Source organism: Cibotium barometz, chromosome 10 (assembly GCF_041138505.1).
Source record: "Cibotium barometz isolate CiBa-2024 chromosome 10, ASM4113850v1, whole genome shotgun sequence".
NCBI lineage: Eukaryota > Viridiplantae > Streptophyta > Polypodiopsida > Cyatheales > Cibotiaceae > Cibotium > Cibotium barometz.
This window is the reverse complement of record NC_141055.1, coordinates 26,215,459-26,233,294: the sequence shown is the minus strand read 5'-3', so window position 1 is coordinate 26,233,294 and position 17,836 is coordinate 26,215,459. Positions and strand designations below refer to the sequence as shown.

General features: G+C 46.0%; 1 protein-coding gene across 1 annotated transcript in view; it reads left to right on the top strand.

The window, feature by feature from the left end:
- The window catches only part of LOC147634713 (Transducin/WD40 repeat-like superfamily protein), a 159,406-nt gene that overhangs the window by 3,307 nt on the left and 138,263 nt on the right, over positions 1-17,836 (top strand). The window contains exon 2 of the mRNA XM_086803867.1: positions 17,672-17,781. Coding sequence (XP_086659993.1) covers positions 17,672-17,781 — 110 coding nt within the window. The remainder of the gene's footprint in view (positions 1-17,671; positions 17,782-17,836) is intronic.

Here is a 17,836-nt window from a genome sequence, read left to right as displayed (position 1 = left end):
AAGTTGATATTTTTGGGCAAGTTTAGCTATTTTGGGTAGAAAGGAAAAGCACAGCTATTATAGAGCTGGTCGACTCTATTAAAGCAAGGCAGGGGGGCTGTTATTATCATCATGCGCTTGTAGCTGATTTGGCCGACTGCAGCTCTCCTCTCTCTTTTTCAGCGTTGGCCGTATAGCTCTCAATAAAGAAGTTCCTATGGGGGGCGGCCATTCCGGCTTAGTGCGGTGTTATTATATTGTTTATGGTTATTCCACTGTGTTTTCATGCTCTGTCTGGTATTTGAAGTATTGGTCTACTGTTCCTAGCTCCCTATTAGTTACAGGTAAAGCACTTAAGCTTCAGCTTTTAGTGTAGGCACAATTCACAGAGGTCGACTTTCAGCCCACGCTTCAAGCATTTAGGCTTTTATGAGGTTGTACCCCAAAAAAGCAAGCGAACACCCAAAAAAGCAAGTATAGCCCCAAAATAATTGGGCACTGAGCTTTCAGCTTTTTTCTCCCCTTTTTTAGCATTAAAAGCTACTTCCAAAGGCCAATTGTGAGCAGAGATCTGCCAAGTGAGAGCCCCATACCACATACTTCTACCCAAACGTTGAGCCTCGATGGATCCCCATCAAGATACTAGAAGCCTAAGGTTTCTACAAACTGTCCACCCTATAAGCACACACGTGTGGGCTTGGATTGCACACCATGAGTACAGAAGGTTAAAGATAGTTGCTTTGAATGGGTAGAGCACTTAAGCTTTAGCTTATAGTGCTAAGTGTAGGCACAATTCACAGAGGTGGACTTAAAGCCCACGCTTCAAGCATTCAGGCTTTTATGAGGTTGTACCCCAAAAAAGCAAGCAAACACCCCAAAAAGCAGCGTAGTCCTAAAATTATACATTTAGGAAGCCCACACAGTCCTTTGCAATCCTAATGGTCACCCACTGAGCTCGTCCAGTGACAATGGTGCCTAAGTCAACCACCCACAGCAATGGCTGCTCACTGACGGAAATGCATATTCCACCCTGAGTTTTGGAGGTTCCAAAAGAATGGAACCAGAAATTATGACTCTTGCCTCGCAAGATCTTCCTGTGGCGGCAGGTATGTCCCTCTGAAAGATGGTGCTCCTGAAGGAAGAGAATGTCAATGGGTCCACCAACTACTGCTCTATGAAGCTCCTCTCTAAGTAGTCACTGTTGGTCCGGGGGCGGAGCCGCGCGAGATGGGCACGAATTCTAGTTTCCATGTGTAGCCACTCTATTCGAGCCCTATCCATACTCTGGATTCCACGTGTCACAATGCAAGTATCTGTAGGAGGTGGGAAGGGGTACTGCCATTGAAACATGAAGAAACACAAAAAGCAACATCTCCAAGTTGGAGGAAACCATCTCCCCTTCCTGATCTTTGTGGCCCGAGCCATTCAACGGCATTCGAGTCAAGGGCTAGAGATGAGTAAGCACATCAGTGATACACAGGTCCATAGTTACCACGGAACGTCGTTCCGCCTTCCTGGAACGCCGGAACGTCGTTCCGGGCGAAGGCACGTTCCCGGAACGCCGGAACGTTCCGCATATTTTTTTTTTTTTTTTTTTTTTTTTTTTGTGTTGGTGGGGGGGGGGGTGTGTTTTGCTTGCAGAAATGTATGTTCATGTCTTGGGGGAGCAAATATTAGGAAGCATATTTGGCTATCCGTATACAAAAAGTTACATTTTTTTGTGTCATATGCTGACATGTCATATGACGTGGCGTTCCGCGACGTTCCCGATCCGCTCCCGTTCCCGTTCCCGCTCCCGTTCTAGCATCCGACGTTCCCGGAACGTTCCCGTTCCGTGGTAACTATGCACAGGTCATGCAAATGGTGCAAGAGCTCTATTGCCTGCCCCTGAATTGCAGTAGACACCGTCTCCATGCTCCAATCCATCCCCTATGCTGCACTCAGTGGGAAGGAGAAGATCATCGTGCCATTCTCTGGGGTGGACGGTTTGGAGTGATGCAACTATTAGAATTTCTGCATCTCAGTGTATTTATGGGCTTTACCTATTTTGGGTATTTTAGCTATTTCTCCTATTTTTTGGAACTCGTGAGTAGTCGGCCAGCTCACTCCCTTCACTATAAAAGGGTCTCACATATTCACTTGAGGTCATCCAATCCCTTGCACATTGTTCAACACTTCTGATGGCTATTGCCATTGTAAAGCTATTTGCTAAGGTGATCCTGTCCAGAGGCTCTCTCTACTCTCTCTCTTGTTCAATTTATGCTTCCACCTGTGCATTCTAATTTCTCCAACATGGTATCATTCTCTTAGGTTCAGGCTGCTCCACACTTCTCCAATCTTCTCGCCATCTCCTTCTTTGTTCAACACTTTTGCTGGCTATTGCCATTGTAAAGTTGTTCGCTATTATAAAAGGTGATCTTGTCCACAAGCGCTCTCAGAAATTGCTTGCAGAAATGTATGTTCATGTCTTGGGGGAGCAAATATTAGGAAGCATATTTGGCTATCCGTATACAAAAAGTTACATTTTTTTGTGTCATATGCTGACATGTCATATGACGTGGCGTTCCGCGACGTTCCCGATCCGCTCCCGTTCCCGTTCCCGCTCCCGTTCTAGCATTCGACGTTCCCGGAACGTTCCCGTTCCGTGGTAACTATGCACAGGTCGTGCAAATGGTGCGAGAGCTCTATTGCCTGCCCCTGAATTGCAGTAGACACCGTCTCCATGCTCCAATCCATCCCCTATGCTGCACTCAGTGGGAAGGAGAAGATCATCGTGCCATTCTCTGGGGTGGACGGTTTGGAGTGATGCAACTATTAGAATTTCTGCATCTCAGTGTATTTATGGGCTTTACCTATTTTGGGTATTTTAGCTATTTCTCCTATTTTTTGGAACTCGTGAGTAGTCGGCCAGCTCACTCCCTTCACTATAAAAGGGTCTCACATATTCACTTGAGGTCATCCAATCCCTTGCACATTGTTCAACACTTCTGATGGCTATTGCCATTGTAAAGCTATTTGCTAAGGTGATCCTGTCCAGAGGCTCTCTCTACTCTCTCTCTTGTTCAATTTATGCTTCCACCTGTGCATTCTAATTTCTCCAACATGGTATCATTCTCTTAGGTTCAGGCTGCTCCACACTTCTCCAATCTTCTCGCCATCTCCTTCTTTGTTCAACACTTTTGCTGGCTATTGCCATTGTAAAGTTGTTCGCTATTATAAAAGGTGATCTTGTCCACAAGCGCTCTCAGAAATTGCTTGCAGAAATGTATGTTCATGTCTTGGGGGAGCAAATATTAGGAAGCATATTTGGCTATCCGTATACAAAAAGTTACATTTTTTTGTGTCATATGCTGACATGTCATATGACGTGGCGTTCCGCGACGTTCCCGATCCGCTCCCGTTCCCGTTCCCGCTCCCGTTCTAGCATTCGACGTTCCCGGAACGTTCCCGTTCCGTGGTAACTATGCACAGGTCGTGCAAATGGTGCGAGAGCTCTATTGCCTGCCCCTGAATTGCAGTAGACACCGTCTCCATGCTCCAATCCATCCCCTATGCTGCACTCAGTGGGAAGGAGAAGATCATCGTGCCATTCTCTGGGGTGGACGGTTTGGAGTGATGCAACTATTAGAATTTCTGCATCTCAGTGTATTTATGGGCTTTACCTATTTTGGGTATTTTAGCTATTTCTCCTATTTTTTGGAACTCGTGAGTAGTCGGCCAGCTCACTCCCTTCACTATAAAAGGGTCTCACATATTCACTTGAGGTCATCCAATCCCTTGCACATTGTTCAACACTTCTGATGGCTATTGCCATTGTAAAGCTATTTGCTAAGGTGATCCTGTCCAGAGGCTCTCTCTACTCTCTCTCTTGTTCAATTTATGCTTCCACCTGTGCATTCTAATTTCTCCAACATGGTATCATTCTCTTAGGTTCAGGCTGCTCCACACTTCTCCAATCTTCTCGCCATCTCCTTCTTTGTTCAACACTTTTGCTGGCTATTGCCATTGTAAAGTTGTTCGCTATTATAAAAGGTGATCTTGTCCACAAGCGCTCTCAACTCTCTCTCTTGTTCAGTTTATGCTTTTGCCTGTGCTTTCTCCAACATGGTATCATTCGCTTCGGTTGAGGTTGCACTATACTTTTGCAATCTGCTCGCCATCCTTCTTTGCCTTGCGTTTTTTCTTCCATAGCTTCTCTGCGCTGCTGATCAGTGATAACAGTTGCTGCGTTTTTATGTATACCCTACTGCGTTTTCTGGTCCAGCCATCTTCTTGTTGTCGGCCAGTCCTCAAGGCTGCGTTTTGTTCTACAACAGCAAGGTGTGGCATTGCGGCTGCAAATTCTGCTCTGGCATTAGTTGTTGGTGGGTTTTCTTGCATGTGGTGTTGCCAGACAAGTGGCTCTACATCTTCTTTCTCCTCCACGAGTCCCTACCCTTCCGATAGGAGGTTCCTGGTGGTTCTAGGATTGTTTTGCTGCAGTCTAGGTTCTTTCTCTCCGAGATTTGAGAGGGGGCTGATTGGTCTTGGACCCTAGTGCCTGGCTTTGTTGGAAAGCACTTGAGAGGAGTTTTTGAAGTGCTGAGATTTGTGTTCTTTGTTGCTGTGGATACGGCTCCCCCTTGTACAAACAAGGATGACAAGTTGAACGGACCCAACCATGTGCATTGGAAGCTGCAAATGCGGATCTGGTTCATCCACAAGGGTTTGTGGGAGATTGTTCAGGGCAGTGAGAAGAAGCCCGAGCGTCCTCAGAACTCTAGGAGGTGGACTCAGGATCGAGAGGATGAATTCCTTGCAAAATTACGAGATTGGGAGAGTCGCGATTCAAAGGCGCATTCAGTGCTTGTGCGGACCATCACAGAGGAGGTCTCATCGGCCTTGCAAACTCTCACCAGTGCGCATCAGGTATGGTCTAAATTGGAGGATCTCTTTGCTCGAGATTCGTCAATGAGGGCAGTTACTTTGCAAGGGCAACTCTATGGTTTGTTATTTCCTATAGGCAGCTCCATGCAGTCGTTCCTCTTGAAGGCCAAGGTTATCCATGACCAGTTACTGGCTATGGGTGTTGCTTTGTCCTCTGCTCAGCTGGCTGCACTTATCCTCACCAAGCTTTCTCCGGAGTATGATATGATTTGTCGATCTTTGAGGCACGAGGTCACAACCACTCAGTTGGATTTTGATGATCTTAGCTCCTTACTCTTGGAGGAAGAGTTGGTTCTAGTCTCACAGGGTAAGATGAAGGTGTCTCTCCACAGATCTGTTCAGGCTCTTTCCACAATTCAGAAGAAAGGTCGGAGTCGTTGCTTCTCTTGTGGGAAGAGAGGACATCTGTCCAAGGATTGTTTGTCCAAGAAGAAGGACAAGACCAAGGGCAAGTCTTCACCTCAGAAAAAGGGCAAAGACACGATACAGATTACTCTAGTAACACATCTAGGGCTCCCAAGGCGCTTCCGGCTTGGGAGGACCAAGATGGTATACTTCTCTAGTATACATGGAGTTCCCCCCATGCGCTTTTAGCCAAAGGAGGCTTGTGGGCAGGAGAGGGGGTTGATTGCAGGAGAGGGGGTTGATTGCAGCTCCACTTATTGGTGCATGGGAACCGTGATTGGGAGTTCCAAGCATTAGACATCTGGCAGGACATGGTTATCGTTGGTGTAGCAGAAATTATGAACTGGATTTGTTCCGAGTTCATTGTTCGAGGCTTTTGGGACATGATTTGTTTTTGTCCACTGTTGGGGATTATGGGCGCGGTGTGTCCAGTGTTAGACATCATCCCCTTCTTGCTGGCTTCCTATTCGGTGTCCTATTTTAGCCTCTAGGCCTGACCATGTTAGCTAGAGGGGCTGGTCACCCCTCACATATGTTTTCCCATATTATTCCCCATTTTATGGAGTCTTGGGTATTTTCCCCAGTCGTGAAGGATTTATTCCCTAGTCGGCTGCCTACATATGGGCATATGTAGCTAGCTTGCCTCTTTCATTCTTCACTGCTTGCTTAGCATTGTTTGCTGCCGTCCCTCACATACGAGGTTTTTTCCCCTCTTGCTCGGGACATGTATTCCTTTTGATGATGATATTGAGAGCAGGTTCTCACCTATGTTTCCTCTCCATCTCTCTCTCTCACTCTCTCTCCTGTGTTTCCACTTTCCCTTCTTCCGCTGCACATTCTATCATGGTATCAGAGGGCCGGTGATCTTCAGTGTTGGATGCTCCGTCCTCTCCCTCCTGCGTTTTTGCGTTTTCAGCAAGGTGGATAGATTTGCGTTTTTTTTTCTCAGAAGTGTTGTTGGTCGCCTGCCTCTTCTAGGCGTTTCTTCTCAGCAGCCTGTGGTCATCCATAGCCGGTTTGACCTTCTGAGACTTCCTTCACACCTGTTTTTTTCTGCATTGTTTTCAGGGCAGTAGCACATAGTTTGCTGCGTTTTTCTACAGGTGGCTGTCTACAGCAGTTTTGCAGCAGTTCTCAGATTCATCTACCCCTGTAGTGCAGGCGGCGTGTTCTGTGCAGGATAGCAGCTATACATGTGCTGCGTTTTCTTCTCCTACAGGTTTTCTGATGCTGTTTGCTGATCTGAGGATTGGTGGTACTCTATTTCTTCTGCGTTTCCAGATTCAGCCCTTTCTATTGCCCTGAATACCTCTGCGTTTATAGATTTGCAGCCATAGTTGCTGCGTTTTTCTGCACTGATCTTGTTGGTAGCTCTACCTTCATCTGGGCTTCATCTGTTGGACCATAAGGTACCTTCTCTTGAGCGTTTTTCCTCATAGGAGGTGTGGTCATTGGTTGACCTGAATTTTCAGGTTTGTAGTCCTTGCTTGGCTGTGTTTTCTTCTCCAGTGGACTCAGATCACTTGCAGAGGGGGTTTCTTGTTTGGATTGTGGCTTTGGAGGTAGTTTGTTACTTGAGGAGGATCTAAATTTCTGATTTCAGTCAGCATTTTGCTGATTTTGGAGCATCTATATCTGTGTTTTGTTCCTGGCCTACTTGGTTTCTTCATGTTCCTTGCCTTCTGTTGGTGGTGGAGTGCTGTTTTTTTTTGGACAGCAGTGTTTTGGCTGCGTTTTTTTCTTCCCAAAGGAGTTTTTTACACTCAGAGGGGGCCCATCTCCAGCTACTTCACTTGAGGATCAGTTCCGGGAGCTGTTTTGATCTGTGGAGACTTTCTTTTGTGACAGGAGTTTACAGATTTTGGAGGAGAGTAGTGATCTTTTCAAAGATCCTGAGCAGAGTTTATTTTGTCCGAGTCTGTGTTCTTTGCAGTGTTTGCAGAACAAGGAGGGTGTTTTGCCTGTGAGGTGTGATCCTTTCACATGGATCATTTATTTGTTGCTAATTCTTGGGATCTGATTCTACTTTTGGAACAGTCTTTTGCTCTCAGTGATGCTTTTGAGAACTTTGTTACCACTGCAGTTTATATTCCTGCTTCCCTTCCTCATAGTGAGGAGTCTGCCTCTGCCTCTCTTTGTGATGCTTCTGAGGTTGCCCCTCCCCCTTCCAGTTCTGCAGGCTTGTTGTTTTGGAGGATGGTTTTTTGGACCTGGTGGGATGCTTCGGATTTGTGGTTGCTAACCATGCCTGGGGCACAGTGGTACTTCCAGAGTTTTTTGGATTTGGATCAGAATCAGGTTGGGCTTGTACCAGTCTGACGACTTTTTTTTTCAGAGGGGGATGTGGAGTCCTTTCATCTGGCGATGCCCACCTCAGTGGAGTGTGCTTATGTATAGCTTTGGGCAACTCATGGTACGGAGTTTGAGCAGATGGACCCCATCTTTTCTACAGAGTCTTTACATCTTGCGATGCCGACCTTTTCAGAGGATGCTTTTTGTACAACATTTGGCTACTCTTGGTACAGAGTTGGAGCAAATTGACTCTTTCTTTTGAGGGTTCCAGTGAGGAGCAGTTTGCTTCTCTGAGGATTGATTATCTACAAGATCTGATCTTGGTTGGTTATGAGGTTTTTCATACCTTCTCCAGGCTGGATACACGACATTCGACTGCGGGGAGTGTTCTTACACTTGGGTTTGGAACCATTATTTGGAGCAGCACGTCGCAGCCTACTTGGTTGTTTTCTTCCAGAGGAGCGGTTTACTTGGCAGCTTGCTGTGTTGCTTTTGTAACTGAGTTGCTGAGGAGATTGCTTGTGGAGCTTTCTTGGTACCTGTTTCTGCAGTCTTTCATCTTTGATCGAGGATGGCGTCTCTGGCTTCTTGGAGTTCACTCAGCATCTGGTGCTTAGAGGGAGTGTTAGACATCATCCCCTTCTTGCTGGCTTCCTGTTTGGTGTCCTATTTTAGCCTCTAGGGCTGACCATGTTAGCTAGAGGGGCTGGTCACCCCTCATATATGTTTTCCCATATTATTCCCCATTTTATGGAGTCTTGAGTATTTTCCCCAGTCGTGTAGGATTTATTCCCTAGTCAGCTGCTTACATATGGGCATATATATAGCTGGCTTGCCTCCCTCATTCTTCACTGCTTGCTTAGCATTGTATCATCCAGCAGCTCATCATCCATTCTTGGAGTTCACTGTACACTTGTGTGGAAATTCGTAGCTAAGCAAAGTTTCTTGTTGTTCGTGGTGGCATTTTGTTTCGAGGAAATAGGTTGGCTGGTGCTCTCTCTGAGGTGATTCTAGTATTTGTGGTGTTGGAGGGTCCATGGTTGCATCTTCGTCAACTTATCTTCTTCAGACTCTTGCACACTATGAGCTGCAACGAGGGTGTTAGAATTTGTGCATCTCAGTGTATTTATGGGCTTTACCAAAGAAATTTAAACATACACCAGTATGTAGTGCACAAGTAAGGATCTTCCTATTCATGGATCGTCCTGTCTGGTTTCATTGAAAATTGTGCTGAGCTATTTGGCTCCCGAGGGAAACCGCTCAGACTATCGCTCAAGGCCATGAAAGAAAGTGAAGCAAATAGAAAACACAGATGTAGGCCTAGGTACAAGACTTGTAAATGTTGGAAACTGATGTTTATTGTTGCTGAAAACTGAGCATGAGGGAAGCCCGTAGGTGCTGTACAACGGTAAGAAGTAGTAGCAGCTACTACACTAATGACCTCAAGTGAATGTTGAAAAATGAGATGAATTGGGGGAAAGGGGAGTCAGTCCTTGTATACTCCCCCATATGCTGGTCGGCCAGTTGTAGCAAGCCGATAGCAGCACAGTAGCATAAAATGCTACATAAATGCTGGAAAATACCTAAAAAATGGTAGAAAAATGCTGAATAATATTTGCTAAGATATGCCAATGCAGGGCCTCATAAATGGCCAATACAAGCATGAAAATGGTGATGTAGACCATCTGGAGATGATATAATCCAACACCTCCTCTTCAGCGCCAGAGGGGCGGTCCAATACCAACACATTGAAGTAACACCTCCATAGTAGCTCTCAGAAGTGGTTTGGTGAAGAGATCAGCCACATTGTCCTTGGTAGAACAGTAGGCCAATCGAAGAAGTCCCAACTCGATCCAGTCACGTACAAAATGATAATGTACTTCAATATGTTTGGATCGTCCCCGTATCATAGGATTCTGAGCTAGAGCAATAGCACTTTGAGAATCCGAGAAGATAGTAACTGGGGAAGTATCGGTACAGTACAAATGCTCCAGAATTTGATGAATCCGAAGTGCCTTAGTGGAGGAGAGAAGGTAGGATTTATACTCAGCCTCGGTGGAAGAAGCAAAAACAGCCCTTTGCTTTTGAGACTTCCAAGAAACCAATCCAGAACCAAGCATGAAGGGATGTAGACCTCCGAGTATCAATACAGCTTGCCCAATCAGAATTTGTGAAGCCAACTGTTACGACCCTGTGTTTCTCTCTGGACAACAAGCAGGTGGACAACAGACAGGCGGGCTGCGTATGTGGAAGCAGCCAGGCGGGTGACCTTCGACAGAGTTGAGCAATCCACATGCACGTGGCGGTTGCCTGTGTGAAAGTAGCCAGGCAGAGTGATGGTTTGTGGTGGTGGTGCAGGCGGAGCAATGGTCTCAGGTGGTGGCAGAGGCAGGGCATCTTCGCCTACGGCTTCGAGAGGCCCTCGGCCATTCAGTAGCGCGCTAACCGTCCCATCATCTAGAACCATGATGTTATCATCTAGGCCCAGTTCGGCACCACCAAGACCTCCATGGTCGCTCTCGACGTCTACTAGATCATCGACACCTCCACCACATAGTCCTCGAAGGCCCTGTTTACGAGATTGGGATACAGAGGATCAAGCTAAGATGCACAGGATGATGTTCTTGGAAGAGATGTGTTGTTACTCTTCGTCATGGACTTATGTGTACTCAGGGATTGCTTGACACGTCTTCTATCTTTCTCTCTCTAGGTTTTGGCAACCATGATTGGATGGTATATCTGTCATGGAAACAGGACATTGGTTTTTCGAGAAGGCCATCGGTTGTCTCAGGTTTGGTGTGGCAAGGCTTTTGGTAAAGCCTTTACTTGAGGATCTCTTTGGTGAGAATAGTTGGAGGTCTCATGATTGCCCCATCTTTGGCAATAAGCATAGTAGAGAGTGGGTTGGGGTGTCAAATGTGGACACTCTGTACTAGTGTGGTTTGCTCGACAAATCGGGCACTATACTAGTTCTCTCTTGGGGTAAAAATGGGGTTGCCCAACTTGGTCATCGCCTTGGCCTACTCTCCATTGTTGAGTCATTTGTTGCATTAATGGCAACTACTCCTACTTCTCCACTTGTTGTCCTAAAGAGGACTCTTTTTCCTTTCTTTTCTATTTTGTACTTGTAGTTTTGAAGGAAGCTTCAGAAGTTCCCTCCTGCAATTCTCGGGAACACGTTTCCTTGAAATTGCCTTGGTATCAAGGAAACAGGCCTATGGTTTATGGGATATAGGACTTTGGTTTATCGGATACAGGTTTTTGGTTTCATGTGGAAAACATGTCTTTGGATTCATGTGAATAGGTTGAAATTTCTCGAGGTTACATGCAAGCTGTGACTATAGGGAAGGACATATGGTTTGGTACAGTCCTACTGTTGTATGGGAAAGGGTTTGAGGGATCCATGGTAGAGATGGAGAAGACCTTTTCAAGCAGGGAGGTGTTGTACAGGTGTGCCTTCTCTATGGAATGCTTTGCTGTAATAACGAGAGTTCTCTTTTGGAAGTCCTCGGTGAAACTATAAGGGATCCTATTGGTAGAGGATTCTACAAGTTGTACTTTGTACTCAAATTTGATCAAGTAAAGAAATACCGCAAGGGGCGCCACTGCGTTTTGGGGCCAATCGGTGTCATTGTACTATTTGCAGGAGCACTCTAGCTCCCCCTGTTTGTTTCCTTTTCCAGGTCCCCATGGGTGATGAAGTGTTTTGTGTGCGAGTGTTTCAACGCCCGTCAGATTTCTGAAGGTCGGTTTCACCAACCAAATCAGCACCATAAGAGTAGGTGATGCTATAATCTGAAGTACCTCAAAGATATCGAAGAACTCTCAAAGCTGCCTGCCAATGAGACCTTTGAGCGGCTGATGAGAATTGGATGAGGACACTCATAGCATAGGAGATGTCTGGACGGGTGTTGGCAAGGTAAAGCAATGAGCCAACAATCTACCGGTACTCTGTGGAATCCACCAAGGTTGTATCATTCTCCTTGGATAACTTGGCATTGGGATCCATGGGACAGAGAGAGGTGTGCAATCTAACAACCTATAAAGTGATAGCAGCTTCCTCACATACTTCTGCTGAGAAATGAAGATACACTCATCTTTCTGCCAAACCTCTAGCCCAAGAAAATAATGTAGAAGGCCAAGATCAGTTATCTCAAATGTCTCTGAAAGCTTGGATTGAACCTGTGTGACCAACCCAGTATCTCAGCCAGAAAGAATGAGGTCATCAACATACAAAACAATGACACAAATATCTCCATCAGAAAGAAGCACATAGAGATTGCTGTCAGCATATGCCCTCTCAAAACCAAGAGATAACAAGAAGGCATCAATCTTTTGATACTCAGCACGGGGTGCCTGTTTGAGACCATAAAGAGCCTTTTGCAGAAGATACACATGGGCGTCTTGTCCTTGAATCACAAAACCAGGAGGCTGCTCAACATAAATTTCCTCCTCTAAATCTCCATTTAGAAAAGCGGATTTGACATCCATCTGGAACACAGGCCATCTGAAGTGTGCAACCAGAGCCAAAACAATCCTGATGGTGGTATACCTGGCTGTAGGAGCAAATGTCTCATCAAAGTCTTCACCTGCCTTCTGAGCATATCCTCGAGCAACAAGGCGGGCTTTGTACTTGTCCAAAGTACCATCTGTTAGCACATTCATCCCCAGTTTCTGCCCATTTCTAGTGTCCTTTTGGTCCCTTTTGTATGGCCCTTGATTGTGGGCTGGCCACCCCTTTTTTCCATATTTTTTTTTGATTTTTCCCAGCCAGTTGGCCAGCTCATCTGCTCCAGTCGGCCAGCATATTCAGCGCCAGTCGGCCGGCACTACTCACCTATAAATAGGTGGGGCTGGCCTCACTTTGCATTCAGTCTTGTACATATTTTGCTCCCTCACTTATGAGACTATCTGTGTCTCTTGCTTGGGACTGTTTTGCTTCAGTATATCCAGCATAGTTACTCCATATCTCTCTCTCTCTTGCACTCTCTATTCAGCACACTCTAGTGCCCCTTTGCTTCTGCCCTGTGCACTCTTTCATGGTATCAGAGCTCCCGGTTCAGCAACTCCTTTGCTGCCCCAGATTCAGCACCCTCTCCTCTGGGTTTTTTCTCAGATTTGCAGCCTCTTTGTTGCTGCGCTTTCTGGACAGCGTCGGCTGGTCACTTCCTCTTCAGATTGGCTTCATCGCTTGTAGCCATCAGGTAATTATCTGATCAGCGTTTCATTCCACGTGGAGTTTTGACATAGGCAGCCTGTTTTTTCAGGACAGCAGCCCTTTTCTGGCTGCGTTTTCCTCTCTGGTGGTCATTCCCTTTTGTAGAGGGGGTTTGTGGTGTTTCGGGCTTTGGTGGCACTCTTGGTACCTGTGGAGGACACTTCTTCTTCTGAGATTGTGCGTTTTTTTCTTGAGGAGAGCCCAAGCTACAGTCCTTGTTGATGCCTTTCCCTCTTGCACCCTCTTACAGCATATTCCCAGGCCTTATGGCTGCCTTTCCTCTCTATATCAAAATTGCATTTTTTGCTTCCCTCTTGTGGTGACCTCAAGGTTGGAGGTACAATCGACAGAAGCTTCTACGTTTTTTGCTACCCGAGGATTTTCGGGTGCTGTCCAGCCTCTTAGGGCTGCGTTTTGGTGGGAGGAAGGGCCCTATATCAGTGTTTTTTGATTTGGACAGTTTTATCTTATGAGGGTTGGTCCTATTGATTGGATCAACGATGACAGCTTCAGATTTGGCTCCCGTACCACTCTCTTGTTATTTCTTAGATGAGGCAGACAAGTTGGATGGTGGTAACTTTCAGTCATGGATGTTGCAGGTTACTTCTATTCTTAGGGAGTATGGTTTGATGGAGTTTCTCTTGTACAAGAATCGGTGTTTGCCGGACCTTGCCTCTGCGGAGGATGCGTGTCGGTGGAGGAAGACTGACGGACAGATCTATGGCTTTCTCCTTCTGAATTGTCAGGATTCGGTTCTTCGACACTTCATCTATGCTCCTGATGATGCTTCTACTTTCTATGTGTGGTAGTTGCTTTGTGACCTATATGGTGATGCCAGTGATCGGTAGATGGTTTTTGCTTCTGGGTGCTATGCAGCCAGTGATCTTGTGGATACTTCTTTTGGAGATCTTCCTGCAGCGAAGGATGGTGGGCAAGTTTTGCTCATTGAATTTGAGGAGTTTGTTTCTCCTATTGCCCTGCCTTTAGTTTCTGTGCATACTTCTCCTTCCTAGGATGATTTCTCTGGTAATGTTTTTGAGGAAGACAGTGGGCTATCTTTGCTCACAGCTTCTGAGGGGGATTTTTCTCTTATTGCTTCGCCTCGGATTCTTTCTTCGTCAACTAGTGACCAGGATGTGTTGCTGGTCCCTTTGCCTTCTATGGAGGAGTCTGCTTCTACGCTCTATGATGCTATTGAGGAGGCTACTACTACTTCAGTTACCACTACTGTGAATGTTCCTATTTCCCTTACTCTGTGTAAGGATTCTGGATTGTGGTCAGGTGTGTCCGTGACCGTGCCTGGGGCACAGTGGTACTTCCAGGGATTGAAGGATTGGGATTTGGATTTGGTTGGGCTTGTGGAGTCCCGACATCAGTTTTCAGAGGGGGCAGTTGAGTTCTTACATCTGGCGATGCCGACCTTCGAGGATAGTGCTATTGTACAGCATTTGGCTACTCTTGGTACAGAGTTGGAGCAGATGGACTCTATTTCTTTTGAGGGTATTATCTTCTTGGAGCTACAGGCTTCTAGGGATTCTTGTGACACTGTGTTTATATTTGGGTTTGGCAGCGATATTTGGAGAAGCACGACGTAGCCTACATGGTTGTTTTCTTCTAGAGGAACAGTGTACTTGGCAGCTTGTTCTGTTGCTTTTGTAGCTGAGTTGCTGTGGAGATTGCTTGTGGAGCTTTCTTGGTACCTGTTGTTGCTGCATTCTTTTGTCTTTGACTGAGGATGACTTCTCGGAGTTTGTTCAGCATCTGGTGTTGAGAGGGGGTGCTAGCACATTCATCCCGAGTTTCTGTCCATTTTTGGTGTCCTTTTGGTCCCTTTTGTATGGCCCTTGATTGTGGGATGGTTTTTCCATATTTTTCTAGGATTTCTCCCAGCCTATTTGGTATTTTACCAGTTGGCCAGCTCATCTGCTCCAGTCGGCCAGCATATTCAGCCCCAGTCGGCCAGCAGTACTCACCTATAAATAGGTGGAGCTGGCCTCTCACTTTCATTTAGTCTTGTACATATTTTGCTCCCTCACTTATGAGACTATCTGTGTCTCTTGCTTGGGACTGTTTTGCTTCAGTATATTCAGCATAGTTACTCCATATCTCTCTCTCTCTTGCACTCTCTATTTAGCACACTCTAGTGCCCCTTTGCTTCCGCTCTGTGCAATCTTTCACCATCTGCATGAAACTTGACTTTGAAAATCCATTTCACACCAATAACACGACAATGTAAAGGCCGTGGCACCAAAGACCAAGTGTTATTCCTCTCAATAGAGACCATCTCTGCTTCCATGGCTTGCTGCCATTGTGGCTGTGAAAGAGCCTCCTCTGGACTCTGAGGCTCATCGATCTCCTGGAGAGATATCATGAGAGCATAATTCACTGTGTGATGAGATGTGGAAGCTCGAGATGAACGGCGCGGTCCAGGGGTGATGGTAGAGATCTGGTTATGGAGCTGTGCATCAATGAGACCAGAATCTCTAAAGAGTTGCTAAACCCACCGAGGTAGGCCAGCCTTCCTCTCAAAGCGTGAAGAAGAAGATCTAGTTGCAGCAGAGGACTCATCTGATGTTGTTGGAAGTGGTGATGAGGTAAGCACTGGTGAGGGTAATCCCGGAGTCAAAGCAGGACTCGTAGAGGGATTGGGAGTTGCAGAAGCTGATGCAAAACGGGAATGGGTGACTCTGAAGGAGCAGTTGGCACCGGGGTTGCAGCAGGGGGAGGAGGAGGAGATGGATGTGGAAGAGGTAAAAGATCATAGCATTTGCCGGGAATGGATCATCCAGAAAGTCAGAAGATGCATTAGGTGGAGGGGAATCAATGCCAAACAAGCTCTCATAAAACCGAGCATCACGGGAAATGATGATGTCATCAACCTCCCGATCCCAAAAGCGGCACCCTTTGGTGGATCTAAGACTGTAGCTTGTGAAGATCATCCTCTTTGACTTCGGTGCGAGTGTGGTCCTTTTCTTATTTGGGACATGCACATTCGCAACACAACCGAAAACACGAAGATGAGAAACAGACGGCTTGTGGCCTGTAAAAGCCTCCTCTGTAGTCATCCGCTCAACTGCTTTTGTGAGAGAGCGGTTAATGCGATAAACTGAGATAGCCACATCTTCACCCCAGAAAGCAAGAGGGAGACCTGCATGATGCAACAAAGCACGAGCCATTTCTTGCGGTTAATGAGATAAACTGAGGTAGCCACAGCTTCACCCCAGAAAGCAGGAGGGAGACCTGCATGATGCAACAAAGCACGAGCCATTTCTTTGACGGTCTGGTTCTTTCGCTCCACAACTCCATTCTGCTGAGGAGTGTAAGGAACTGTAGTCTGTCGGTGAATGCCCTTTGAAGCAAGGAAGTCATCAAATGGTACAAACTTGCCACCGTTATTAGTCCGGAGGAATGAAACTCTACCCCCAGACTGATTTTCCACCATCGCGATCCAAGTCTTGAAACTGCCAAAAGCATTTGACTTGCGAGCCAGAAAACATACCTAGATTTTGCGAGTGAAATTAGCCACAAGAAGAAGAAAATATCGAGCCCTGCCAAGAGACATTCTCCATAGGTCCTGCAAGATCTGCATGTATAAGCTCCAGTCTTGGGTTGCTTGATGAGTGGCCTCCTCTGGAAATGCATCTCGATGATGCTTGCCCATCATGTAGGATAAGGAGATGTGTGAGAGAGACGTGAGCTGAGGTAGTTTGTTGACAACGTGCTTAGAATGGAACTTTTGTAAGGCAGCAATGGGTACATGACCAAAGCTTGAATGTATCTGCCTCAGAATCCAATGCCATCAAGGGGGAGAAAAGCTGATGAATATGGGAATCAGTGTGAGGGATCTGGGAAGAAAAATTGGTGATCTTGTAGAGACCCCTATCATGGACTCCATTGGCAACAACCGAGAGAGTCTTCCTGTCAATTACTTCGATGACCTCATCATCAAAGTACACACCAAGTTCCTTCTGAGAAGCTTTGTATACTGAAAACAGATTTTTGGAAATCGGAGTCATCCTCTTGGACTGCTGGTAACGAGGACAAGCTCTACTGAGGGAGGCCACAATACTTAACTCTTTGCAATATAGGGTCCCCTTGAAGGCAAAGAAGCGATGTGGCATGAGGCAGAGCACAGTACTTCCAACAGTAAAACGGAAGTGTAGCGATGGTAGTCTTGTTTATGCTGTTGGTCTGCTCATCAATGTGGGGGTGAAAGGTTGCTGAGTTGGAGTGTAGTCTTCAAACCTGTAAACTTCAAACTTTTATTCAAAATGGCCCACAGCTCTTTTGCAGCCCTGTTACCAAATTCATACAAATGGCAGCTCTGAGAAAGGTAAAGGGTTTCCTGCCAGCTGCTTAGCGTGGCTACGCTTTTTCACATACTTGGCAGAACTGTATTTTGAGAACTCATGGTAGCTTTGTATGGATTGGCTCTACCATTGCTGAATCATGGCTTGTAATGCCTATGAAGATCAAGCTGGAACACACACAGGAAGAATACTGTGAACTCCTGATTCTAAATTCTTAAGAATTCTGGTTTCGCAATTTGTTTGCTTTGAAGTGAGACTCTTCATAAAGAACTGCCTTTTGCACCTGCGCACTAGTATGAATTAAATGTATGTAGTCACTAGGGTTGCGTTAGAGTGGCTAAAAGTTATGTATGGAAATTGCCTTTCTCATAAAACGCTCAGGTGTTTTAACATAGATTAGGACAGATTAAAGATATTCCTATATGAAACCAAATTATATCCTTGTCTTGCGTAAAGCATTTCAAATGATTCATGGTTATGAACCTGTTTGCTTTATGTTGTTTGTATCTCTGTAGTTAAACTGATGTTTTTTCAACTGCAGAGTATGATGTGCTAATGGGGTGTAAGCTAGCAAGCATTGATGTTGGTGCTCCTGCTGTTCGCATGGCCTATAGCCCTGCTGGAGGTCACTCAATCATTGCAGTTCTTGAGGTGAGATTTATCTTCCTTGCTCCGTTTGCAAAGTTTTGACAAGAAATCACGTCTG